The sequence below is a fragment of the Adelges cooleyi genome, unplaced genomic scaffold (genome assembly GCF_023614345.1).
Source record: "Adelges cooleyi isolate 19-005CV unplaced genomic scaffold, UGA_ACOO_1.1 ACOO_flye_CR_arks_rails_tigmint_CR_PRNA_446, whole genome shotgun sequence".
NCBI classification, from domain to species: domain Eukaryota; kingdom Metazoa; phylum Arthropoda; class Insecta; order Hemiptera; family Adelgidae; genus Adelges; species Adelges cooleyi.
Genome location: NW_026096129.1, coordinates 465229 through 485891, shown reverse-complemented (window position 1 = coordinate 485891; position 20663 = coordinate 465229). Strand labels below are relative to the sequence as shown.

General features: G+C 27.9%; 3 protein-coding genes across 9 annotated transcripts in view; 2 read left to right on the top strand and 1 right to left on the bottom strand.

Annotated features, from left to right (window-relative positions):
* LOC126842087 (uncharacterized) overlaps positions 1-20663 on the bottom strand; it is a 73381-nt gene that overhangs the window by 23633 nt on the left and 29085 nt on the right. The gene's annotated exons all lie outside the window — the stretch shown is intronic.
* On the top strand, positions 3033-8289 carry LOC126842078 (probable peroxisomal acyl-coenzyme A oxidase 1). 6 transcript variants are annotated; one of them, XM_050578943.1, is made up of 15 exons: positions 3033-3359; positions 3426-3530; positions 3658-3818; positions 3924-4092; positions 4157-4316; positions 5432-5555; positions 5853-5972; positions 6043-6167; positions 6289-6452; positions 6535-6697; positions 6924-7114; positions 7192-7341; positions 7420-7525; positions 7599-7745; positions 7819-8289. In XM_050578943.1, the coding sequence occupies exons 3-15, from the start codon at positions 3698-3700 to the stop codon at positions 8077-8079; spliced, it is 2001 nt and encodes a 666-aa protein (XP_050434900.1). In that variant the 5' UTR covers positions 3033-3359; positions 3426-3530; positions 3658-3697; the 3' UTR covers positions 8080-8289. The 6 variants fall into 6 exon arrangements, with proteins under 6 accessions (XP_050434900.1, XP_050434898.1, XP_050434897.1 ...); XM_050578941.1 differs by having other exon boundaries at positions 3653-3818; XM_050578940.1 differs by having other exon boundaries at positions 3588-3818.
* Positions 12050-16168, top strand: LOC126842080 (clavesin-1-like). 2 transcript variants are annotated; one of them, XM_050578949.1, is made up of 6 exons: positions 12050-12328; positions 13298-13475; positions 13930-14182; positions 14943-15053; positions 15116-15221; positions 15947-16168. In XM_050578949.1, the coding sequence occupies exons 1-6, from the start codon at positions 12181-12183 to the stop codon at positions 16039-16041; spliced, it is 891 nt and encodes a 296-aa protein (XP_050434906.1). In that variant the 5' UTR covers positions 12050-12180; the 3' UTR covers positions 16042-16168. The 2 variants fall into 2 exon arrangements, with proteins under 2 accessions (XP_050434906.1, XP_050434905.1); XM_050578948.1 differs by having other exon boundaries at positions 12051-12328; positions 15881-16168.

The window sequence follows — 20663 nt, the reverse complement described above, 5'->3', positions numbered from 1 at the left end:
GTTTAATCTATCTTTATGATTATTGTAAAAGATTTACGCTTGTCGTAGTCAAAAGTTATAGCAACTTGAACTTTTAACTTTTCCACGTATATATCAGGAGCTAGCGGTCGGCTACCCGATTAAAAATAATTGGCAATAATAATACATTTAATAATTTGAATGATTTTAACATTTATATCGAATCTACTGGCATGAACACATAAGGGACAGTCTAGGAGTTGCATCAACTGTGGAGAAAATGAGAGAGAGTGGGTTGAGATGGCTCGGTCATGTTATGAGAAGTGATGAGACAGAGGCAGTGAGAGGTGTTATGAAGATGAATATAGAGGGAAAAAGAGGAATAGGAAGACCAAATAAAAGATGGATGGACGGAATACAGAGTGTAATGATGATAGTGGGGGTGATTGAACGAGATGTAGAAGACCGAGCTCTATGGAGGTGTAGGACTAGGGTGGCCGACCCAATGTAGTTGGGAGCGGAAGGCGATAAAGAAGATATACAATCCACTGGCAACATTTTCATTTTTAGACTACACATTGTGTCAACTATATAGTGTGAACATTAATTTTCCTATATTCTTGTGAGATTGTATATTATAGAACATTGTTAAACAACAGTATTAGTTCATCAATTGAGACCGTCGTTGATGGGTATTGGCAATCAGATTATATCAAAAACAAAATATTGTCCTTACACCTATTAGTATCTATTTAGAGTGTCCCATAAAAGTATGACAAATTAAATAATTTTTGTTCTAGTATATATTTTTAAGATTAAAAAAAAAATTAATTTATACTCATCTGCACTATAATTACCTCGTTTTTTTTTAATATAATTGACTTTCTATATGCATTAAATTTTGTCAAAATGTAATATTTTTGTGAAGATACTTAATACGTTATGGAAAACGTTAAGGAAACACCGTTTTTGCAGCTTCGTGAGCGGCTATTTCAAAATCGATATGCATTTTTTTATACTTAGTATTTCAGATGAATTTTTTGAGCATAATTTAATTAAATATGTCCACATTTGGATATGCTTTTTTGCGTTTATCACTTAAAAAAAAGCCAAAACAAAATAATAACGGTTTTTTAATCCGCGTATCGTATAAAGCTGAATAAAGTATTTGGGTGCGTATTCAAATGTGCCATCTACAAATATGGCTTCACACTGTACCAATATATTAATATTTTTCTTCATTGTATTGAAAATAAAATGTAAATAGTACATTTTGCCCATTTTCATCATGTTTAATAGTTTGACGGAAATATGCTTGAAACTCAAAAGACCTTGTAGTAAAGACATGTAGTTTATTTTGTAGACTTCTTCGACGATGAAGTATTAAATTCTGCTTTAGGCTCATATATGATGGAAATGTCTGTAACCGGCTGTTACAAGAACCTATCAAAGTCTTTAAATAAAAATCTTGTCGACAAATCATTCCAGTTGTATTTGATATAATTTTTAAAATACAACGTGTGAATTTATTAAAAACTATAGTCAATAATTCGTATTAGAAATATCGAAACTCTGCAATTATTTTAAATGTTGATAATATATACAATAATAACTGCAATTGGATACTGTGTCATCTTGTACGTTGTATACAAATATATAAATATTATTATTGATGTACGATTTAAATAGACGAACACTATTTAAAACCAATTACTGGGCTAATGAGAAGTATTAAAATAAATTTAAAAAAAATAGTTATAAATAAAATATAATGTTAAGTGGGCGTCGCACCGCCCATTTTTAAGAAGTAAAGTATAGGCAATTTTTTACAAAATCTTAATTTAAAGGTTAAACTGTGATGTGTAATTATTAGTTCAATAACTAAGACTCTATTTTGGTTGTTAATTTATTTTTTCGACTATCACAGCATCCTTAAGAGCGATTTAAAAATGTTTTTTCATCTCTACATGTTTAAGCAGACTGAAAATAACTCGCTTAATTTTGGTTTTAGAGTAAAAGTGCCCATTATAAAATTAAATGAAAACAATATTCCGGAGGGCAAGACGGTGCGTTTTTTCATTATTCTAAGTATAACGCTCAATACATAGTTTAGAAATAACGACTATTTTAACATTTTTAAATGACTGTAACTTTCCAAAAAATTATTTTTTTTTAAAAAACCCACCGTCTTGCCCTCCGGAATATTGTTTTCTTTTAATTTTATAATGAATGTTTTTACTCTAAAACCAAAATCAAGTGAGTTATTTTCAGTCTGCTTAAATATGTTTTTACCACTGAAAATCACTGGTGCGACGCCCTCTTAATACGTTTTCAATAAATATAATATTTTTATTTTTAGTCTAATATAAATCAATATAAATGAAGAACCCTAAGTAGTAATTTGTATGCAAGCTATCGATCAGTACAGTTTATGTTTAAAACATTTTTATTAATCCAAAAATTAGCTGATTTTATTATAGATCAATGAAAGTATGTATAGATATTTTTTCGATTCTCACAAAGTATGTATTCATATCCAAATACCGTTAAAAATAAAAATATTAGTAATTATATTATTCATACATATTTTATTATGTTATTAAAAAGACATTTTTATTTAAAAACGTGGTCTTAGGCTTCTTGTACTAATATCTGATATTCCGACTACTAGTAGTTGAAAGTATTATTTCAACGCGATAAACGTTTCAAAGAGTCCAACACCAAATGCGCCATTGTGGATTTAATTACATTATAATACCACAGATAAGATAAAACAGTGATAATATTATGTTTACAACAACAAATACAAGTTAGATTTTAAATAGTGATGATAAGTAATAAAAAAAAAAGATATAAATTCTGCAGATTTACATATAATGAGACCAGACATTATCGCTATTTTATTTGTTATATATATATATATATATATATATATACGATTACGATTACAGTGTAATTTCCATAAACAATGTCTAATGTATAATTTATAAATTAGTAGCAGCACTGAGTATTGTGGTTTAATTGAAAGTGAATAAATTAAATCCTTCAATTATTTGTCTATACAGTGTACTGTGTGCATTCGCCTCTAGTACAATATTTTTAATTAATGAATTCATAAAGTCCTGTCATTTGTTGTGTGTTGGCGTCATGTAGAATATTAACGTGCAACGTTTTTCTATACTTCGTAAAAATACTTCTTCGCATATAAGCAACATCACGCAATTTAAATTTTAGCAATTTTTGACTAGTTTTTAATTATTTCATAATTAAAATGTCTATAAAAATTATTGCATAATATTATAATTCCCATCACTCAATTTCACATAGTACTAACTCCTACTCACCTAATCAAACGTTAGTCTGGCCGTTGTTCTCAACCTTTCGCCACGTATTCCATAATTGTATTGTTAAGAATATCAGAATAGAAACTTATATTATTTTTTTTCATTAAGTTGACAAATTTTTAGGACTGCGAATTTCATTGTTATCGTGAACGCATTTTTCAATCATTGATATTTTATTTTGGCTACAAAGGGAGTCAATAATAAAAACTATATTTATTTATTAATTTGGTAATTTTTTTTGTATTAAGTGTAGAGCTCTGTTTGAATGTTGTTATAATATTTTAGTTATTGTCCGTGATACACCGACTCACTATACTACTCACCTACTTACTGGTTCAATTATTGTTTAGCATAGATACTTCACGCTTGTTCGGTAGTATTTTTATTTAATAAAAATGAAAATTACAATTAACGAGGATTTGAAAAGAGAACGCCAAAATTGTACATTCAACGTCGAAGAACTCACGAACTTCTTAGATGGCGGTATTCAAAGTACAGTAGCTAGAAAGAAAATGGGTATGTGTATTTTTTTCTTCTATTCCACTTAAATGCTTTTGTTGTACCGCTCTGCCAACATATCTCATATACATTGAATAATCATACCGAGTGTTGTATTTTCAGAATCGTTTTTTTTATCCGATCCCCGTTTTAAAGACGAAGTTCCAATGGAATATTTAAGTCACAAAGAACGTTATGAACACGCTGTAAGGAAGAGCTGTGTTTTATTAAAAAAAATTGCGGAATGGCAACAACGAGATGACGGCAGTGGCGGGTCCACGGATCCTTACCTGTAAGTATATGGAAAATTATAGGAATTTTGTAATCAGTGACATTTGAAATTGTGTTTCTTGCAGAGAACTCCTGAGTGGTTTAATCGCTAACGCTATCATTAAGGATGGTTCACCTTTTACATTACATTTTATTATGTTCGTTCCCACAATTATGGGACAAGGCACTATGGAACAACAAGACATGTGGCTCGGTGGCAATCAGATAGTTGGAACATATGCTCAGGTAATAAAATATGTAATAATATGGTAATATCATACCTCATAATACTTCAAAAAGATCAAGACATATTATAAATTAAATATTTTTTTTCTGTAACATTTGGATGTATTGTTTACACTGTACCTATACAATATCTATTGAAATACTAGTATTCGATTCGATTGCGATACCAATTAAGAAATTTATATTACTTTTGAATTTTAGTTGGACGGTATATAGTTATGTACTTAATATATGACATATTGTAATGAATTTATTTGCATAAGACTATTAATTATGAGTTTCTTTACTGTTAATGAAGGTTATTATATTATTATTATATTATTCTTTCAACGTAGTAAATAACTGATTAAAATCCGGTATATTCTCATTTAATTTTAATAGAACAACATGTATTTAAGAAAAAAACATTAAGGTTTTTTTTTAATGTAAATTTGGTAAAACTCATTATTAACTGTAGTTGATGTGCATGTAAGAGTAAAGAGTGTTTCGAACAAATTTTCAATGCACTTAAAAAGCATAAATAATATAAAGTATCTTTTTGATGTTAAATATCCCTAATTATATCGTACTTGTTTGTTAAAAGAAAAAAATCACTTTTCGGTTCTACATCAAATTTTAATTTGTACGTTAATGTAGGTGTTATTTTAAAGTTGATTAGCTATACAGTTTTCGTAAGAATTAAATAATACAAGCTTAATTATAAGCCTAACATTTTTAAAAATAATTGTGGTGCACTTTACTCTGCCACACTGTGCCCCCGTTTAGAACTTTTAGTTTATTAGTTTTTTTTTATGTGAGGGTTATACTAAAATTTATAAAAAATTGTTGACTAGTTTAAAACTTTAGAGGCAAAATCCACTATGTGTGGACAAGATAATGCAAACATTAACGAAATGTGACAAACCGTTTGTTTCTCTCTCTTTCATTAGATCTAATAGATATAGATTATCTATATACAGTCTACGGTATTTTCTGCATAGATTTTATCCCCTGTAAAATGTGGCTATATATAAATAATATAATATAATTGTTTTATGTAATGCAAACATTAACACCATTATACCATTTTATGGTATGAACAACAACCATATTCATTTTTATATCTTGTTCTTTAGACCGAAATGGGCCACGGAACTTTCATTCGAGGTTTAGAAACCACCTGTATTTACGATCCATTAACTGAAGAATTTGTGTTAAATAGTCCCACATTAACGTCGTATAAATGGTGGCCTGGTGGACGTAAGTTTATCATTCTATAATCAGGACAGCAATTTTGCTAAAAAAAGCGGCGGGGGTCGTAAACCCTGAAAAAATTAGAAAATCCTCTCTAAATTATGAAAAAACATTTTTTTTTGCGGGGGGGGGGGAGGTGCTTAAAACTATGGGTGCTAAGCTTCCAAAAGTTTTCCCCAATTTTCGCCCATGTTTATAATTAAGTATATTTGTATAGATTTAAAAGTAATATTGTTTAACTTAAAATCTAAAACTCCTTACATTCTCAAAGAAACTAAGAAAATATGTATATTTTATTTTTAGTCGGACATACCTGTAACTTTGCAGTAGTTGTAGCTCAGTTATATACTCAAGGAAAATGTCATGGTATACACCCTTTTGTTGTTCAGCTCAGAGACAAAGAAACATGGATGCCACTGCCTGGTATTACAAATATAATAGTTTGTCATTTATCAATGGGATAAAGATATGTTTTCTGTATTATTTACCTTAGGAATAAAAATTGGCGAAATCGGAAGCAAACTTGGAATGAGCTCAATCAATAATGGATACTTGGCATTTGATAATGTCAGAATACCAAGAATGAATATGCTTATGAAAAATGCTAAAGTCCTAAAGGTACGTTTATATTTTTATTAAAAAATAATAAAATTGCACTATTATTATCATTAAAAAAAAACTGTTATTAAAAATCTTATACCAACAATTTTAACACATCTATTTTTTTTTTTTATCGTAGGATGGTACTTATCAAAAGTCTTTAAGTGACAAGCTGACTTATGGCACAATGATATTTGTACGTGTAGCTATTGTAAAAAGCTTTGTAGTAAACTATTTAGCACAAGCTGCTACTATAGCCACTAGATACAGTGCTGTAAGACGACAGTCAGAGCGTAAGGAAGGGTAACTATATGATATTAAGAACTAGATATATTTGATTTCATGGCATTTATTAGGTTACACCAAGATTGTTTTTTTTTTTTAGTGAAGGTGAATGTCAAATATTAGATTATCAGACACAACAGTATAAATTATTTCCAGTCATAGCTACTAGCATAGCATTTCGATTTGCGGCCACGTGGCTACGGAATGTTTATGACGAGGTCACTTCTCGGCTAGAACAAGGTGACACGAAACGATTACCCGAGGTAAAGTTGAGCGCTTAAAAAATATGTATTGTCAGTACTCCACTGTATTGGCTTTTTAATGTTGCTCAGCCAAAAAGAACTAATAAATAGGATGACTTAAAATAGATATCCATAATAATATTGTCGTGAATTGATAATATATTTTTAAAATTTAACGTGTTCCGCATCGAAGCTAAAATGTAATTAATTAATTTCTTACATTGATTAAATTGGCAATTTTTTTTAGTTGCACGCAATGGCTTGCTGTTTAAAAGCTGTTGGTTCAGCCGAAGCAGCTGTTGGTGTCACTTCTTGTCGTTTAGCGTGCGGTGGTCATGGCTATATGAACAGTAGTAACTTTCCAAATATTTATGCTTTGGCTACTGCCTCAGAAACCTACGAAGGAGAGAATACGGTTTTACTGTTACAAACTGCAAGGTGAATATTACAGATGTAATAAATTGTTTGGAAAATGTAACAAATAAGTCGTATATATATATTTTTTATTTCAAAAGATATTTGATGAAAGCTTTTCGAGATGCCAAGTCTGGCGTGGAAATAACCGAAACGGTGAAGTATTTAAATAATTTTAAAAACCTCAAACGTTTAAATTGGACAACCGATTTGAAATGTATGGCAGACGCTTTCACGCAAGTAGCTGGAAGGTAATTTCACTATATTTTAATGAACAATTTTGACCTATAAAATATGTATACCTAATAAGCAAATGTTTCTTTTATTAGTTTAATAGAAAAATGTTATTTATCAATCAATTCATTAGTAAAGTCGGGAGTTCCTCGTGAAGATGCTTGGAATCAGACATCTATTCAACTTACAAGAGCTTCTGACGTTAGTTATTTTAGACGTACCTAACGTATTACCTATTTGCAAAAAAAAAAAATAATATGATTTAATTTTACAGGCACACTGTCGAGCTTTTGTGATTAATGTATTTATAGCTACTCTTCACAAAGTTCAACTCTCTCCAGAATTGAAGTTGGTAATAACACAACTGGCAGAACTGATTTGTGTGCATTGGATTTTATTGAAATTGGGCGATTTTTTGCAGGTACTTTTCAATTTTCTTTGAACGTTGTTTTTTGTATACAGTTATATTAGAAAAAATATTATTCATTGTTTAGTTTTCAAATTTAAAACCAAGTGACGTACGTTCAGTACAAACGTTATTAGAAGACAGTTTAAAACGTCTCAGGCCGAATGCAGTTGGCTTGGTAGATAGTTTCGATATGAGAGATGAAATTTTGAGTTCGCCGTTGGGAGCTTATGATGGCAATGTTTACGAACGACTTATTGAAGAAGCCAATAAAAGTCCGTTGAATAAAGAACCTGTCAATGAATCATTTCATAAATATTTAAAACCGTTATTACAATCAAATTTGTAAATCATAATAGGTTTAAGGACTTGAATAGTAGTTAATTGTGTTAAATATTATTGTTATATGTTGGATATTTGAAAGTGGTTTGGTACTAATATATTATACTTCATGGAGTTTGTTTTTTTTAATACTTAATTAATTTATAAATTATAATTATATCTTTATTATTTTTACCAAATGGCTTAATATATAAAGCGATTATATTTTTGTATTATTTCACATACATACTAAATGATTTTATGTGTGTATCTAGTTTTTAGTAAACTATATCTTATTTTTTATTTAAAATTTTTTTTCCTATAATTTTATAACATATAATTAGAAGAAACAATTGCACACAGGTACTGTATTACTGTGTATTTATTACATTTTTAAATCTAGCTTTTAGCTATTATATTTTATCTTGAATTGTAATAGCTGATAACCATGTTGAACTTATGTAGTAGGAAAAACTACATTTTATGTTTAATTTACCCATATTTACCATAATATGTATATTATTTAAATTTAAACGCCATTATACAGGTTGACCCAACTGATGTAAGACAGTAATTTTCATTAAAAACATGAATATTTTGTGAATTATTTATTTCCCATTCTTTTGGTACTTTTTTTACTACATTTTTGAATATTTCGGAAATTGTTAACTTTAACCCTTATACGTAAGACGGATATGAAATTTGGTTTTTTTTTTAAACGGGAGTGTTTTTTTTTTTAATTTCTGAAATAGTTAAACAAATTTTTTTTAAATAAATGTTAGCATTTCAATATTTAATTTTCATCAATCTATTTGTTTTGCTAAGAATTAAAGATGATGATCATTTTTTTCTACACTGTTGTCAATAAAAAAATATTTAAAACACCCTTAACCATTAAATAATAATACTCTCTGCGTATACATATTTCGGCAACCATGTTGTCATCTTCAGTATACTTGTCTATGATCTTTAGCGCTAACGACGGTCTGAGACCAATTACGGGCGGACGTTTTTTTTATAATTCTTTAGGTACAACTGGAGATAACAAGCAATTTTGGAATTGCTGCATTATATTCTAAGTTTTAGTAGTATACTTTATGTATACATGAAAACGATTTTAGAAATAAAATATTTTAAAACGTGTAGACGCAAAAAAATATTATAAAATATTTAAATAAACCATTAACCGCAATATTTTATGGTTAATGGTTTAAAACTAGGTTATTATCTATTAAATATCTATACATTTTTTTAGGGATTCTTAACCAGACTAGAATAAACCTAACCTAACACCTTTAAAAACCAGTTTGGAAACCAGAATAAAAATGAAAAAACTATTCGGTTGCAAAGCCTTGATTATTAGTGCGTTTAAAAATCCTTCATAAAACAATAGGACAATAGGAGACTTGTAGCAATATTTGTAAGAACCTAAAAAGGTCACAAACTATACTTTTGTATGCTTCCACCATTTGTTATACTACAAACATCTACAATTTTTTTAAAAATTTGGAATACAACATGGATAAATAACTTATAAAACGATCACCAATTATTCTATTAGCTAACTAAATAATTTCCGTGTAACCATAGTAGAAATAATAATAATATGTACTATAAACTAATTTATATTGACTAAAACTGAATCACCACTAGTTACTAATCGACTGCTAATTTCCTAAATGAACCTCCAATAATTGTTTTTTCCAAATTATCCAAGTTATTAGTGGAATTCTTTGGGCGTTTACTGTTATCTGCAACAATTGATGTTTGAATAAGAAACCATTCTCGGTGTTTCATCACTTCGTGATTCCAGTCAACTGCAATTCAAATATTCTTTTATAACACAAATCAGATTTATAAGCCTAGAACGACGTTGGTTTATGTCGAATAATAATAATTTGTACAGCATGTATAATTATTATTCGATAACTTTGTAATAAGAATGCTATATCGTTACGAGATTAAGATATGTTTAAATGCAAAAAAAAACATGATTTTTACCCTTAACTTGGCGATGTATCTATATAAAGATACCCAAAATTGAAATAAATATGCCAGTTTAAACATACATGGAATATTTTTTTGGAGAGACCATTACGGTTATTGATATCATATATTATATTTGTAATATCTTTTCTAAAACCATGTTATCAGCTATCATTTCAATTTTTTTTTTTTTTTTGGACGGACTTTTAACACATTTTTTTACATTTTAAAACCTAAATATATTTAATTCCGCTCTTAGAATCAGATCACATACGTCTAAATATTTAATTAATATTAAAATAAAGCCAATCACTTATTTGGTTATTTATGTATAAAATTTCATGTATCCTATAAGATACTATGCTTCGTAGGTACACCAGAATTATTAATTGTATCCAAAAAGTTACGATGTCCTAATAGTCAAATACTTAAAGTTTTATAAAAATAATAAAAAATTGGATATATTTTAATTATTTTGTTCTAATAGATATTTATTTTTTTATTACAGTAAATAAAATATCCATTTTTTAAATTCGGGTTCATTTTTATCTTATTTTATTATTAAGAAATTTCCTAAAATCAATTTTTCTTGATTAATACAAAATGTAAACAAACTTATACATACAGTTTAAAGAATAATAAACAGACAAATAATATTTTACCACATTATAGAGAATATAATTCGAAAAATTTTTAAAACAAATATATATACTGATGCTTTCCCCATCAATAGCTAATTCTTCAATTTTTATTTTTATAAGATTAAGGTTATTTTGCACTCCATCCATGTATATCTGTGTGGGGCGACAAAGTGGTCTTCTTTCGTTTCTTGGATCAATTATTGTTCTTGAGTCCTGGCTTTCAGATACAATATCCGGTTTATAATGTTGCTACACGAAGAAGTGGTTCGGCTGTTTATTGAATATCCAAACACATCATTGTAAAAATTATTTATTATTACTATATAATTAGAAATAATTATAATTTATATAATACTTACTATTATCAGAGAAAGCAAAACATTTTTAAAAAACGTAAAATACATTTGCACCTACCTACTACAAAAAAGAACTAATAGACATTACTCGATTTTATACTATTTACCTCGGTTGGAGAATTTGGGTAACATGTAGTAAGAAACTGACCAACTCTTACTAAAACGTTTAAAGACGGCAACAAAAGTATAATTTTCCAAACCATTTTTTCGTTTATCTAATATGAAATGTAACATTAAGAAACGACTAGAAAAGTGAAGTCATGCAAATCACAATGCGTGTGAAATTTTCATTAAATAGTACCTATGTTAATACTAAAAAATATACTTTGCTCAATTGCGTATAAGATGCTTATGTTTTAATACACACGCTGTAAATACTGTTTAATAAAAAATAAAGTCTAGTTGAGGGGCAAATAAGCTTATACGGTACAGTATAACTACTCGAAGAATAGTTTAAATAGTTTACAATGGTATAACTCTTCTAAAATTATAAAACACCATTGTGTTTGTATATTATATTAAGTCAACGGTTTTTATATTTAAAAAAAAAAGTTTTATTATGGTTTTTACTCGTATACTATAACAGCAGTCGAATAAGTGGAATTTTTGATGAATTTTATTTTATGAATATAAATGAGAATAAAATTAAATATTCATGACTGTAATGGATTTAATGGAAATCGTTAAAGCAGCATTATTTAAAAAAAACAGCCGTGAAATAAGTCAATATGCATAATATAATATAAATATAAAAATTATTGTCTGTTTTTTTTTTTGTTTGTTTATCCTTTATGCATTAGTACACCATTCATATAATATAAATGAGAACAAAATTAATATTCCAAGACTGTAATTTTTTCCCACGAGGTGTACGTGTAAGCACACAATTCAAAAACAGATATAATGGCGATAATTTTTTTAAAAAAAAATATATATAAATTTATATAACAACCTTGTGCGTTTTTCGCTTATTGCATAAAACCGCTTAAAACTAATTGCCGTTGAATACATAGATATTATTCAATTCTTCGTCTAGTGTTGATATGCACAGAACGTTCTTTTATTATTGGCATTGTAAGCTAACCAATAATTATTGTTACACTTAAGGATCGCGTGTAATATTAACATATTATCGCTTCAATAGAAATGGAATCTAAAGCGTTGATATTACCAACTCCGGACGCGATCAATGAAATGTACAGTGAGTTGGACACGTCCGAGACAAAATTGGACCTCGACGTAGAAATTCTAAAGGAATGGATGCGAAAACAACCTCACCTTCCTAACCCGGACGGTAAAATTGAATTTTTTTTAAAACGTTATCCCTATACTTGGCAGAAATTTAAAAAAAAAATCCAAGCCATGGTTTTTCTACTAACTAAGACCACTAGAATTGTTTTTACTAAATCGTGTATTTGAAGTATTCAATAATCGTATCATTTAAAATACACTACCTATTAGAACTAATAAAATAAAAAAACAATAAAAATATTTAAAATATTTAAAATAGTATTTTATAATAAATTTACGTAGAGTAGGTATTATTCTTTAAACTGTATATATAAGTTTGTTTACATTTTGTATTAATCAAGAAAAATTGTTTTTAGGAAATTTCTTAATAATAAAATAAGATAAAAATGAACCCGAATTTAAAAAATGGATATTTTATTTACTGTACTAAAAAAATTAATATTTATTAGAACAAAATAATTTAAATATATCCAATTTTTTATTATTTTTATAAAACTTTAATTATTTGACTATTAGGACATCGTAACTTTTTGCATACAATTAATAATTCTGGTGTACCTACGAAGCATAGTATCTTTTAGGATACATGAAATTTTATACATAAATAACCAAATAAGTGATTGGCTTTATTTTAATATTAATTAAATATTTAGACGTATGTGATCTGATTCTAAGAGCTGAATCAAATATATTTAGGTTTTAAAATGTAAAAAAATGTGTTAAAAGTCAGTCCAAAAAAAAAAAATTGAAATGATAGCTGATAACATGGTTTTAGAAACAATATTACAAATATAATATATGATATCAATAACCGTAATGGTCTCTCCAAAGAAATATTTCATGTATATTTTTACTGGAATATTTATTTCAAATTTTGGTATCTTTATATAGATACATCGCCAAGTTAAGGGTAAAAATCATGTTTTTTTTTGCATTTAAACATATCTTAATCTCGTAACGATATAGCATTCTTATTACAAAGTTATCGAATAATAATAATATTATTGTTTAGACGGTGAAAAAAAAGTGGATGAATATCGAATCAAAAATATTTTGTTGATGTGCAAGAATAGTTTGGAGAAAACCAAAACAGCACTGGACCAACACTACACTATTAAACGTTTAGTACCCGAGTATTTCTCCAATTGGGATCCCGCTAATCCAGAGTTAACTTCATCAATGGAACAATCGTTAGTATCTAAATGATATGTATGTATTATATTATATTTGCGTCAATTTAAATGGTAATGTTTGTCGTTTTTAATAAACAAAACGGTGATTCTTCACATACGAAATAGGTTAAATCATTGACTTTTAGTTTTGTGACATTTTCATGTCTTAGCTCTGGCACATAACCGAAAAAACTGTTACCAAAAACTTGTCACCAAAAATGGGGCTGGGGGTGGGAATAGGGATGTGGTTGGGGATGGGGTTTGTGATGGGGATGGGGATGTTTAGTTTTTTAAAAAAATTATTCGGTACTTCAACGAGACATGAAAATGCTCTTTCGTGGTTGCAGACTCGTCTGAAATGCTTTTTTTTAAGAACGATCTATAAATTTTAGATAAAACGTCCTTAGGTGTTATGAGTAATTTACTAATATTTGATTAATAAACGTTAACTAATAGATAAATTGTCTTTCAGATGTGTCTTTCCATTTCCAAAACCTACACACGAGGGCTACAGAGTAAGCCTGTATTGTGTAAGGGATGGATATGCCGATTGTAAATATGTATTTAATGATATTGTTAAATTCAGTTTTATGACACTCGATCTCAGAATCGGTAAGTTAGACATGTGTAAAAAAAATATTATCATTGTGGATTATAAAAATTTGACAATGAATCACGTAGCTGCCATGTTACCGAGTATTAAGAAAGTCGTTGCAAGTTATCATGTAAGTACATTTTTTATTCGATCTCTAAGTATTATTTTACACACTAAGGAAACTACAGTGGGGTTTACAAAATATTATGAATAATAAATCTAAAAACAAAGTTACACCTGTACATTTTTTTTTTGAAAACCTGACCATTTTGATAGGTTTTTAGAGAATGTTGACTACTTCTAGAATAAAAACCCCTAACATTAAACCTGGAGGATATATATATATATATATACATATTTGTAAAATTTAGAGGTGTGTATTTGCGAAATTTCAAAATTATATTTAGTAGTTCTACGTTGGGATCTAGATTAGAATAATGTTATAACGGCCACTGTGGTAATCGAAGAAGATGTTTAAATACCAATCAAGTATTAAGTGATAGGTAATCATAAGTGATTTTATCAGTGCTGTATTAGCACACTTTTAAGTTCACCACTTCTCTTACAAAATTTAAAACAGCCCCTAAAAATGTATATACATTTAGTCTGGTTTATTCTTCTTATGATCTCCCTAGTACTACGGCAATCTTCGGTTATCTTACTTCTCAAATATGTGTATTCAATATGCTCCATTCTTTTAAACACAATACGGGTAAGGGTTTTTGACGCAATGCGATATTTAACTTAGCGTTCTGTGTAGTTCACATGTTTTTGCCGTTATTTTCTTTGGAATTGGTACAATTATGCACTTTGTAAAATCTCTTGGTACTTGTCTAGTTTCATGCATTTTTTTGGATCAGTTCATAAATTAGTTTGTTTTAACATTTTAGGCAGGATTTCCATCTCGGGTACATTCAATTCACATAGTTAATACAAACAGTTTCGTACAGCCATTACTAAATATGGTTTTGAGTGCTCTAAAAAAGAAAACTTACGAAAGGGTAAATTATTTGGGTTTTAAAAGTTATTAGGATGCATTTCAATGAAATAATATGTTTTATAGGTGTTTATTCACAAATCGGCCGAAGAACTGAAAACTTACATAGATCCCAGTGTACTTCCACTAAACTACGGAGGAACTTATCCAAAGACGTCTGATGAAATGATAGGTTAGTAGCAATAATTATTATAACAAAAATTAACATTTACTTTAATTTGATTACTCATTAGAAATGGAAGTGTTTACGCACCTAATATTAGCTATTTAATAATATTTTACGGAATGGACAATCCCAAAAAGTTCAAGAAATAAAATAAAAAAGTTGCAATAAATTCGTCTTGGAGAATCCGTTTGTAGTTAGATGAACTAATATTACTATTATTGAAGTTTTTATAAAGAGCCAGTGAGCTTTTGATTTTACAACGGTGTGTTTTCTTGCAACTGAATCTACTTGTTTTTACTACTAGTCTGATTGTTTAATGTAAATACAATTTAAAAATTAGCAACCGTATTAATTTTTGGTGTTTTTAATATATTTTGTTCTGTTAGTATTATATTCAATTTATTGCAAAAAAATTAGTTTTTATAATCTAACTTATATTTATAACAATATTACAAACAACGGTGTTCTATAAATTTGTATACACTACTTTATATTTCTATCTACTATTATTTTATTTTTATATGGTCTTATTGAAAATTGAATACTTTAAATAATTAAAAAAACAAATTATACATGCTGTACAAATTATTATTATTCGACATAAACCAACGTCGCTCTAGGCTTATAAATCTGATTTGTGTTATAAAAGAATATTTGAATTGCAGTTGACTGGAATCACGAAGTGATGAAACACCGAGAATGGTTTCTTATTCAAACATCAATTGTTGCAGATAACAGTAAACGCCCAAAGAATTCCACTAATAACTTGGATAATTTGGAAAAAACAATTATTGGAGGTTCATTTAGGAAATTAGCAGTCGATTAGTAACTAGTGGTGATTCAGTTTTAGTCAATATAAATTAGTTTATAGTACATATTATTATTATTTCTACTATGGTTACACGGAAATTATTTAGTTAGCTAATAGAATAATTGGTGATCGTTTTATAAGTTATTTATCCATGTTGTATTCCAAATTTTTTTAAAAAATGTAGATGTTTGTAATATAACAAATGTTTTATGAAACATACAAAAGTATAGTTTGTGACCTTTTTAGGTTCTTACAAATATTGGTACAAGTCTCCTATTGTCCTGTTGTTTTATAAAGGATTTTTAAACGCACTAATAATCAAGGTTTTGCAACCGAATAGTTTTTTTATTTTTATTCTGGTTTCCAAACTGGTTTTTAAAGGTTAAAGGTACTCATTTGAATTAAATTTTCTTTTTTCAAATTAGTAATGTACGAAAATCAGCGCATGCAATTTTTTTCTTTTTGTGCGCACTTACTATTAAAACTTAAAAAATAAATCATAAGTTGGCAATATTCTTGAAACCACCATACTATCCAAGCATTTGTGTACACAGATTGTTTAGCTATTGTTTTTTCGACTGCTAAATTATTTCAGTGTTTACAAAACAATATGCTGGGTGATTATTTCAACGATCTTTACTAGTATACTCAAAAATTACTTAGATTTTTAAAAACAGAATGTTTAATAGTTTGTTAGTGTATAAAATACTAACTTATTATAAACGACTTTTTTAACTTGACCTAATCTAACCTAACCTTCTAGTAGAACATTTTACTTAGGCACACAGCTTTATACTGTGATAATATTTAATAAACGTTTGAGTGGCTTAAATTTTTCGGATTTTCGCATTCCGAGTAATAATTATTATACATATATGGAGCATTTCTCAATTTTCTCAAGCCTTTATTTTTTTTTGCTATCTTCACCGCTTATCTTGACCTGATCGTGGCCATTATAACATTATTCTAATCTACATCCCAACGCAGGGTTACTAAATATAATTTTGAAATTCCGCTAATGGACATCTCTAAATTTTACATTTATGTATATAAGTATATTTATATATATATATATATATATATATATCCTCCAGGTTTAATCTTAGGTGTTTTTATTCTAGAAGTAGTCAACATTCTCTAAAAACCTATCATAATGGCCATGTTTTCTAAAAAAATTTACAGGTGTAGCGTTGTCTTTAGATTTATTAATCATAGTATTTTGTAAACCCCACTGTAGTTTCCTTAGTGTGTAAAATAATACTTAGAGATCGAATAAAAAATGTACTTACATGATAATTTGCAACGACTTTCTTAATACTCGGTAATACCTCGTGATTCATTGTCAAATTTTTATAATCCAAAATGATAATATTTTTTTTACACATGTTTAACTTACCGATTCTGAGATCGAGTGTCATAAAACTGAATTTAACAATATCATTAAATACATATTTACAATCGGCATATCCATCCCTTACACAATACAAGCTTACTCTGTAGCTCTCGTGTGTAGGTTCTGGAAATGGAAAGACACAACTGAAAGACAATTTATCTATTAGTTAACGTTTATTAATCAAATATTAGTAAATTACTCATAACACCTAAGGACGTTTTACCTAAAGTTTATAGATCGTTCTTAAAAACAAAATCTTTTTCAGACGAAAGAGCATTTTCATGTCTCGTTAAAGTACAAAACAATTTTTTTAAAAAACTAAACCTCCCCATCCCCATCACAACTCCCATAACTAACCCCAACCACATCCCCATCCCACCCCCAACCCCGTTCTTGGTGACAAGTTTTTGAATACAGTTTTTTCGGTTATGTGCCAGAGCTAAGACATGAAAATGTCAAAAACTAAAGTCAATGATTTAACTTATTCCGTATGTGAAGAATCACCGTTTTGTTTATTAAAAACGACAAACATTACCATTTAAATTGACGCAAATATAATATAATACATACATATCATTTAGATACTAACGATTGTTCCATTGATGGAGTTAACTCTGGATTAGTGGGATCCCAATTGGAGAAATACTCGGGTACTAAACGTTTAATAGTGTAGTGTTGGTCCAATGCTGTTTTGGTTTTCTCCAAACTATTCTTGCACATCAACAAAATATTTTTGATTCGATATTCATCCACTTTTTTTTCACCGTCTAAACAATAATATTATTATTATTCGATAAGTTTGTAATAAGAATGCTATATCGTTACGAGATTAATTATGTTTAAATGCAAAAAAAAACATGATTTTTACCCTTAACTTGGCGATGTATCTATATAAAGATACCAAAATTTGAAATAAATATTCCAGTAAAATATACATGAAATATTTCTTTGGAGAGACCATTACGGTTATTGATATCATATATTATACTTGTAATATTGTTTCCAAAACCATGTTATCAGCTATCATTTCAATTTTTTTTTTTTTTTGGACTGACTTTTAACACATTTTTTTACATTTTAAAACCTAAATATAATTCAGCTCTTAGAATCAGATCACATACGTCTAAATATTTAATTAATTTTAAAATAAAGCCAATCACTTATTTAGTTATTTATGTATAAAATTGTATGTATCTTAAAAGATACTATGCTTCGTAAGTACACCAGAATTATTGATTGTATCCAAAAAGTTACGATGTCCTAATAGTCAAATACTTAAAGTTTTATAAATATAATAAAAAATTGGATATATTTTAATTATTTTGTTCTAATAGATATTTATTTTTTTATTACAGTAAATAAAATATCCATTTTTTAAATTCGGGTTCATTTTTATCTTATTTTATTATTAAGAAATTTCCTAAAATCAATTTTTCTTGATTAATACAAAATGTAAACAAACTTATACATATAGTTTAAAGAATAATACCTACTCTACGTAAATTTATTATAAAATACTATTTTAAATATTTTTATTGTTTTTTTATCTTATTAGTTCTAATAGGTAGTGTATTTTAAATGATACGATTATTGAATACGTCAAATACACGATTTAATAAAAATTAATTCTAGTGGTCTTAGTTAGTAGAAAAACCATGGCTTGGATTTTTTTTTTAAATTTCTGCCAAGTATAGGGATAACGTTTTAAAAAAAATTCAATTTTACCGTCCGGGTTAGGAAGGTGAGGTTGTTTTCGCATCCATTCCTTTAGAATTTCTACGTCAAGGTCTAATTTTGTCTCGGACGTGTCCAACTCACTGTACATTTCATTGATCACGTCCGGAGTTGGTAATATCAACGCTTTAGTTTTCATTTATATCGAAGCGATCATATGATAATATTACACGCGATCCTTAAGTGTAACAATAAACACCCAGGCCCCGGGTGTTTATAAGTAGCGATTGGCACTTTCCATGTTTAAATAACTAAATGAATTGCAGGCACCCAAATGGTACATGGATCAAACGGGTTTGTAATATTTATTTTTACCAAAACAGATACAAATATAGCGTTTCACAAAATCCACATTTTGGATTTTGGATACAATCTGTAAAAAATATTTATTTACAATAAGCGCAAGTGATGAATTTGTAAAATAACAAATATATTAAATATCGAGACCGCAGACTTGGACGAAGGAGCTAACATCATTGCGTGTGGATGAGAGATATCTATAATATGAATATTAATTAATTTTATGCGTTTCATTTGCAGAAAAAAATGAAACCTATCTGGTTTTTTATTTTATTTATCTATATTGTAAATGTTTCGGCACATTATCTAGGTATTTATAATGTCTTCACAATTATTAAATTAAGATAGTTAATAAAAATTGGAACAAAGAACAATATTTCAATTTTGTTTACAGCGGAATATAAGAAACAGCTTCTAATTACAAGTCAGTAACATTTTTATTTTATCAAACACAGTTTTCTAAGTTTTTAGAATTCAGTGTTTTCGAACATATTTTTCAATTGTGTACATATTACAGACGTATCCATCATGGAAGCTGGTACAGGTGAGATGTATTTAAAATTTTAATGTTAAGATATAAATGTTTTTTTATGTGTACCTAATTGTCAAGATTTTTGCAAATTTAAAAGTATAGTTTTTATCAATAGTAAAAAGTGCACCAGTGTACAGAAAACTATAATTTTTAAAGTAGGAAGCAATTTCTAATAACCTAATCAAAGGAGTAATGTTGAGTTAAATGGCTACAGCTTAAAACATAATTTGATATAACTATTAAGTACTTAATTCAATTTGTTAGTATAGCCCAAATCATTTTTGTTTTTTTTAGATATATTGCATCGAATAATTGAAGAAATTTTTAATGAAGTCAATCATTGCGACATTTTCGGTAGTCTTAGTTAAAATAATAATAATAAAAAAAGAAGAAAGTATAGAATAATATTTTGAAAATTGCAACTAAATTTTATTATTATGCAATCGATAAGTGATGTAATTATTAAATTCTTCTCAGAAATCTAAATGGATCTTTATGGAAAAAAAACTGATATTGTTGGCTGTGTCAACCTTGGGCGATTATTATGTTTTTTTCTAATTCCCACAACTGTTTCAATTCAGCCATTGTATTCTCATAAAGATTTTATCTAGTCTATTAAAATGGGTTTTTTTCTACTTTGACCTTTAACTTTTAATTTATTATCATACAATGTAATAA

Bases quoted from the DNA above. Each gene is read 5' to 3' on its own strand.
- LOC126842078 (XM_050578944.1), top strand. From the start codon at position 3,698: ATGAAAATTACAATTAACGAGGATTTGAAAAGAGAACGCCAAAATTGT. The intron at 4,317-5,431 runs GTAATAAAATAT...CTTGTTCTTTAG, and splicing joins TAGTTGGAACATATGCTCAG to ACCGAAATGGGCCACGGAAC. The intron at 7,115-7,191 runs GTGAATATTACA...TTATTTCAAAAG, and splicing joins TTACTGTTACAAACTGCAAG to ATATTTGATGAAAGCTTTTC.
- LOC126842080 (XM_050578948.1), top strand. From the start codon at position 12,181: ATGGAATCTAAAGCGTTGATATTACCAACTCCGGACGCGATCAATGAA. The intron at 12,329-13,297 runs GTAAAATTGAAT...ATTATTGTTTAG, and splicing joins TCACCTTCCTAACCCGGACG to ACGGTGAAAAAAAAGTGGAT. The intron at 13,476-13,929 runs GTTAGTATCTAA...ATTGTCTTTCAG, and splicing joins ACTTCATCAATGGAACAATC to ATGTGTCTTTCCATTTCCAA.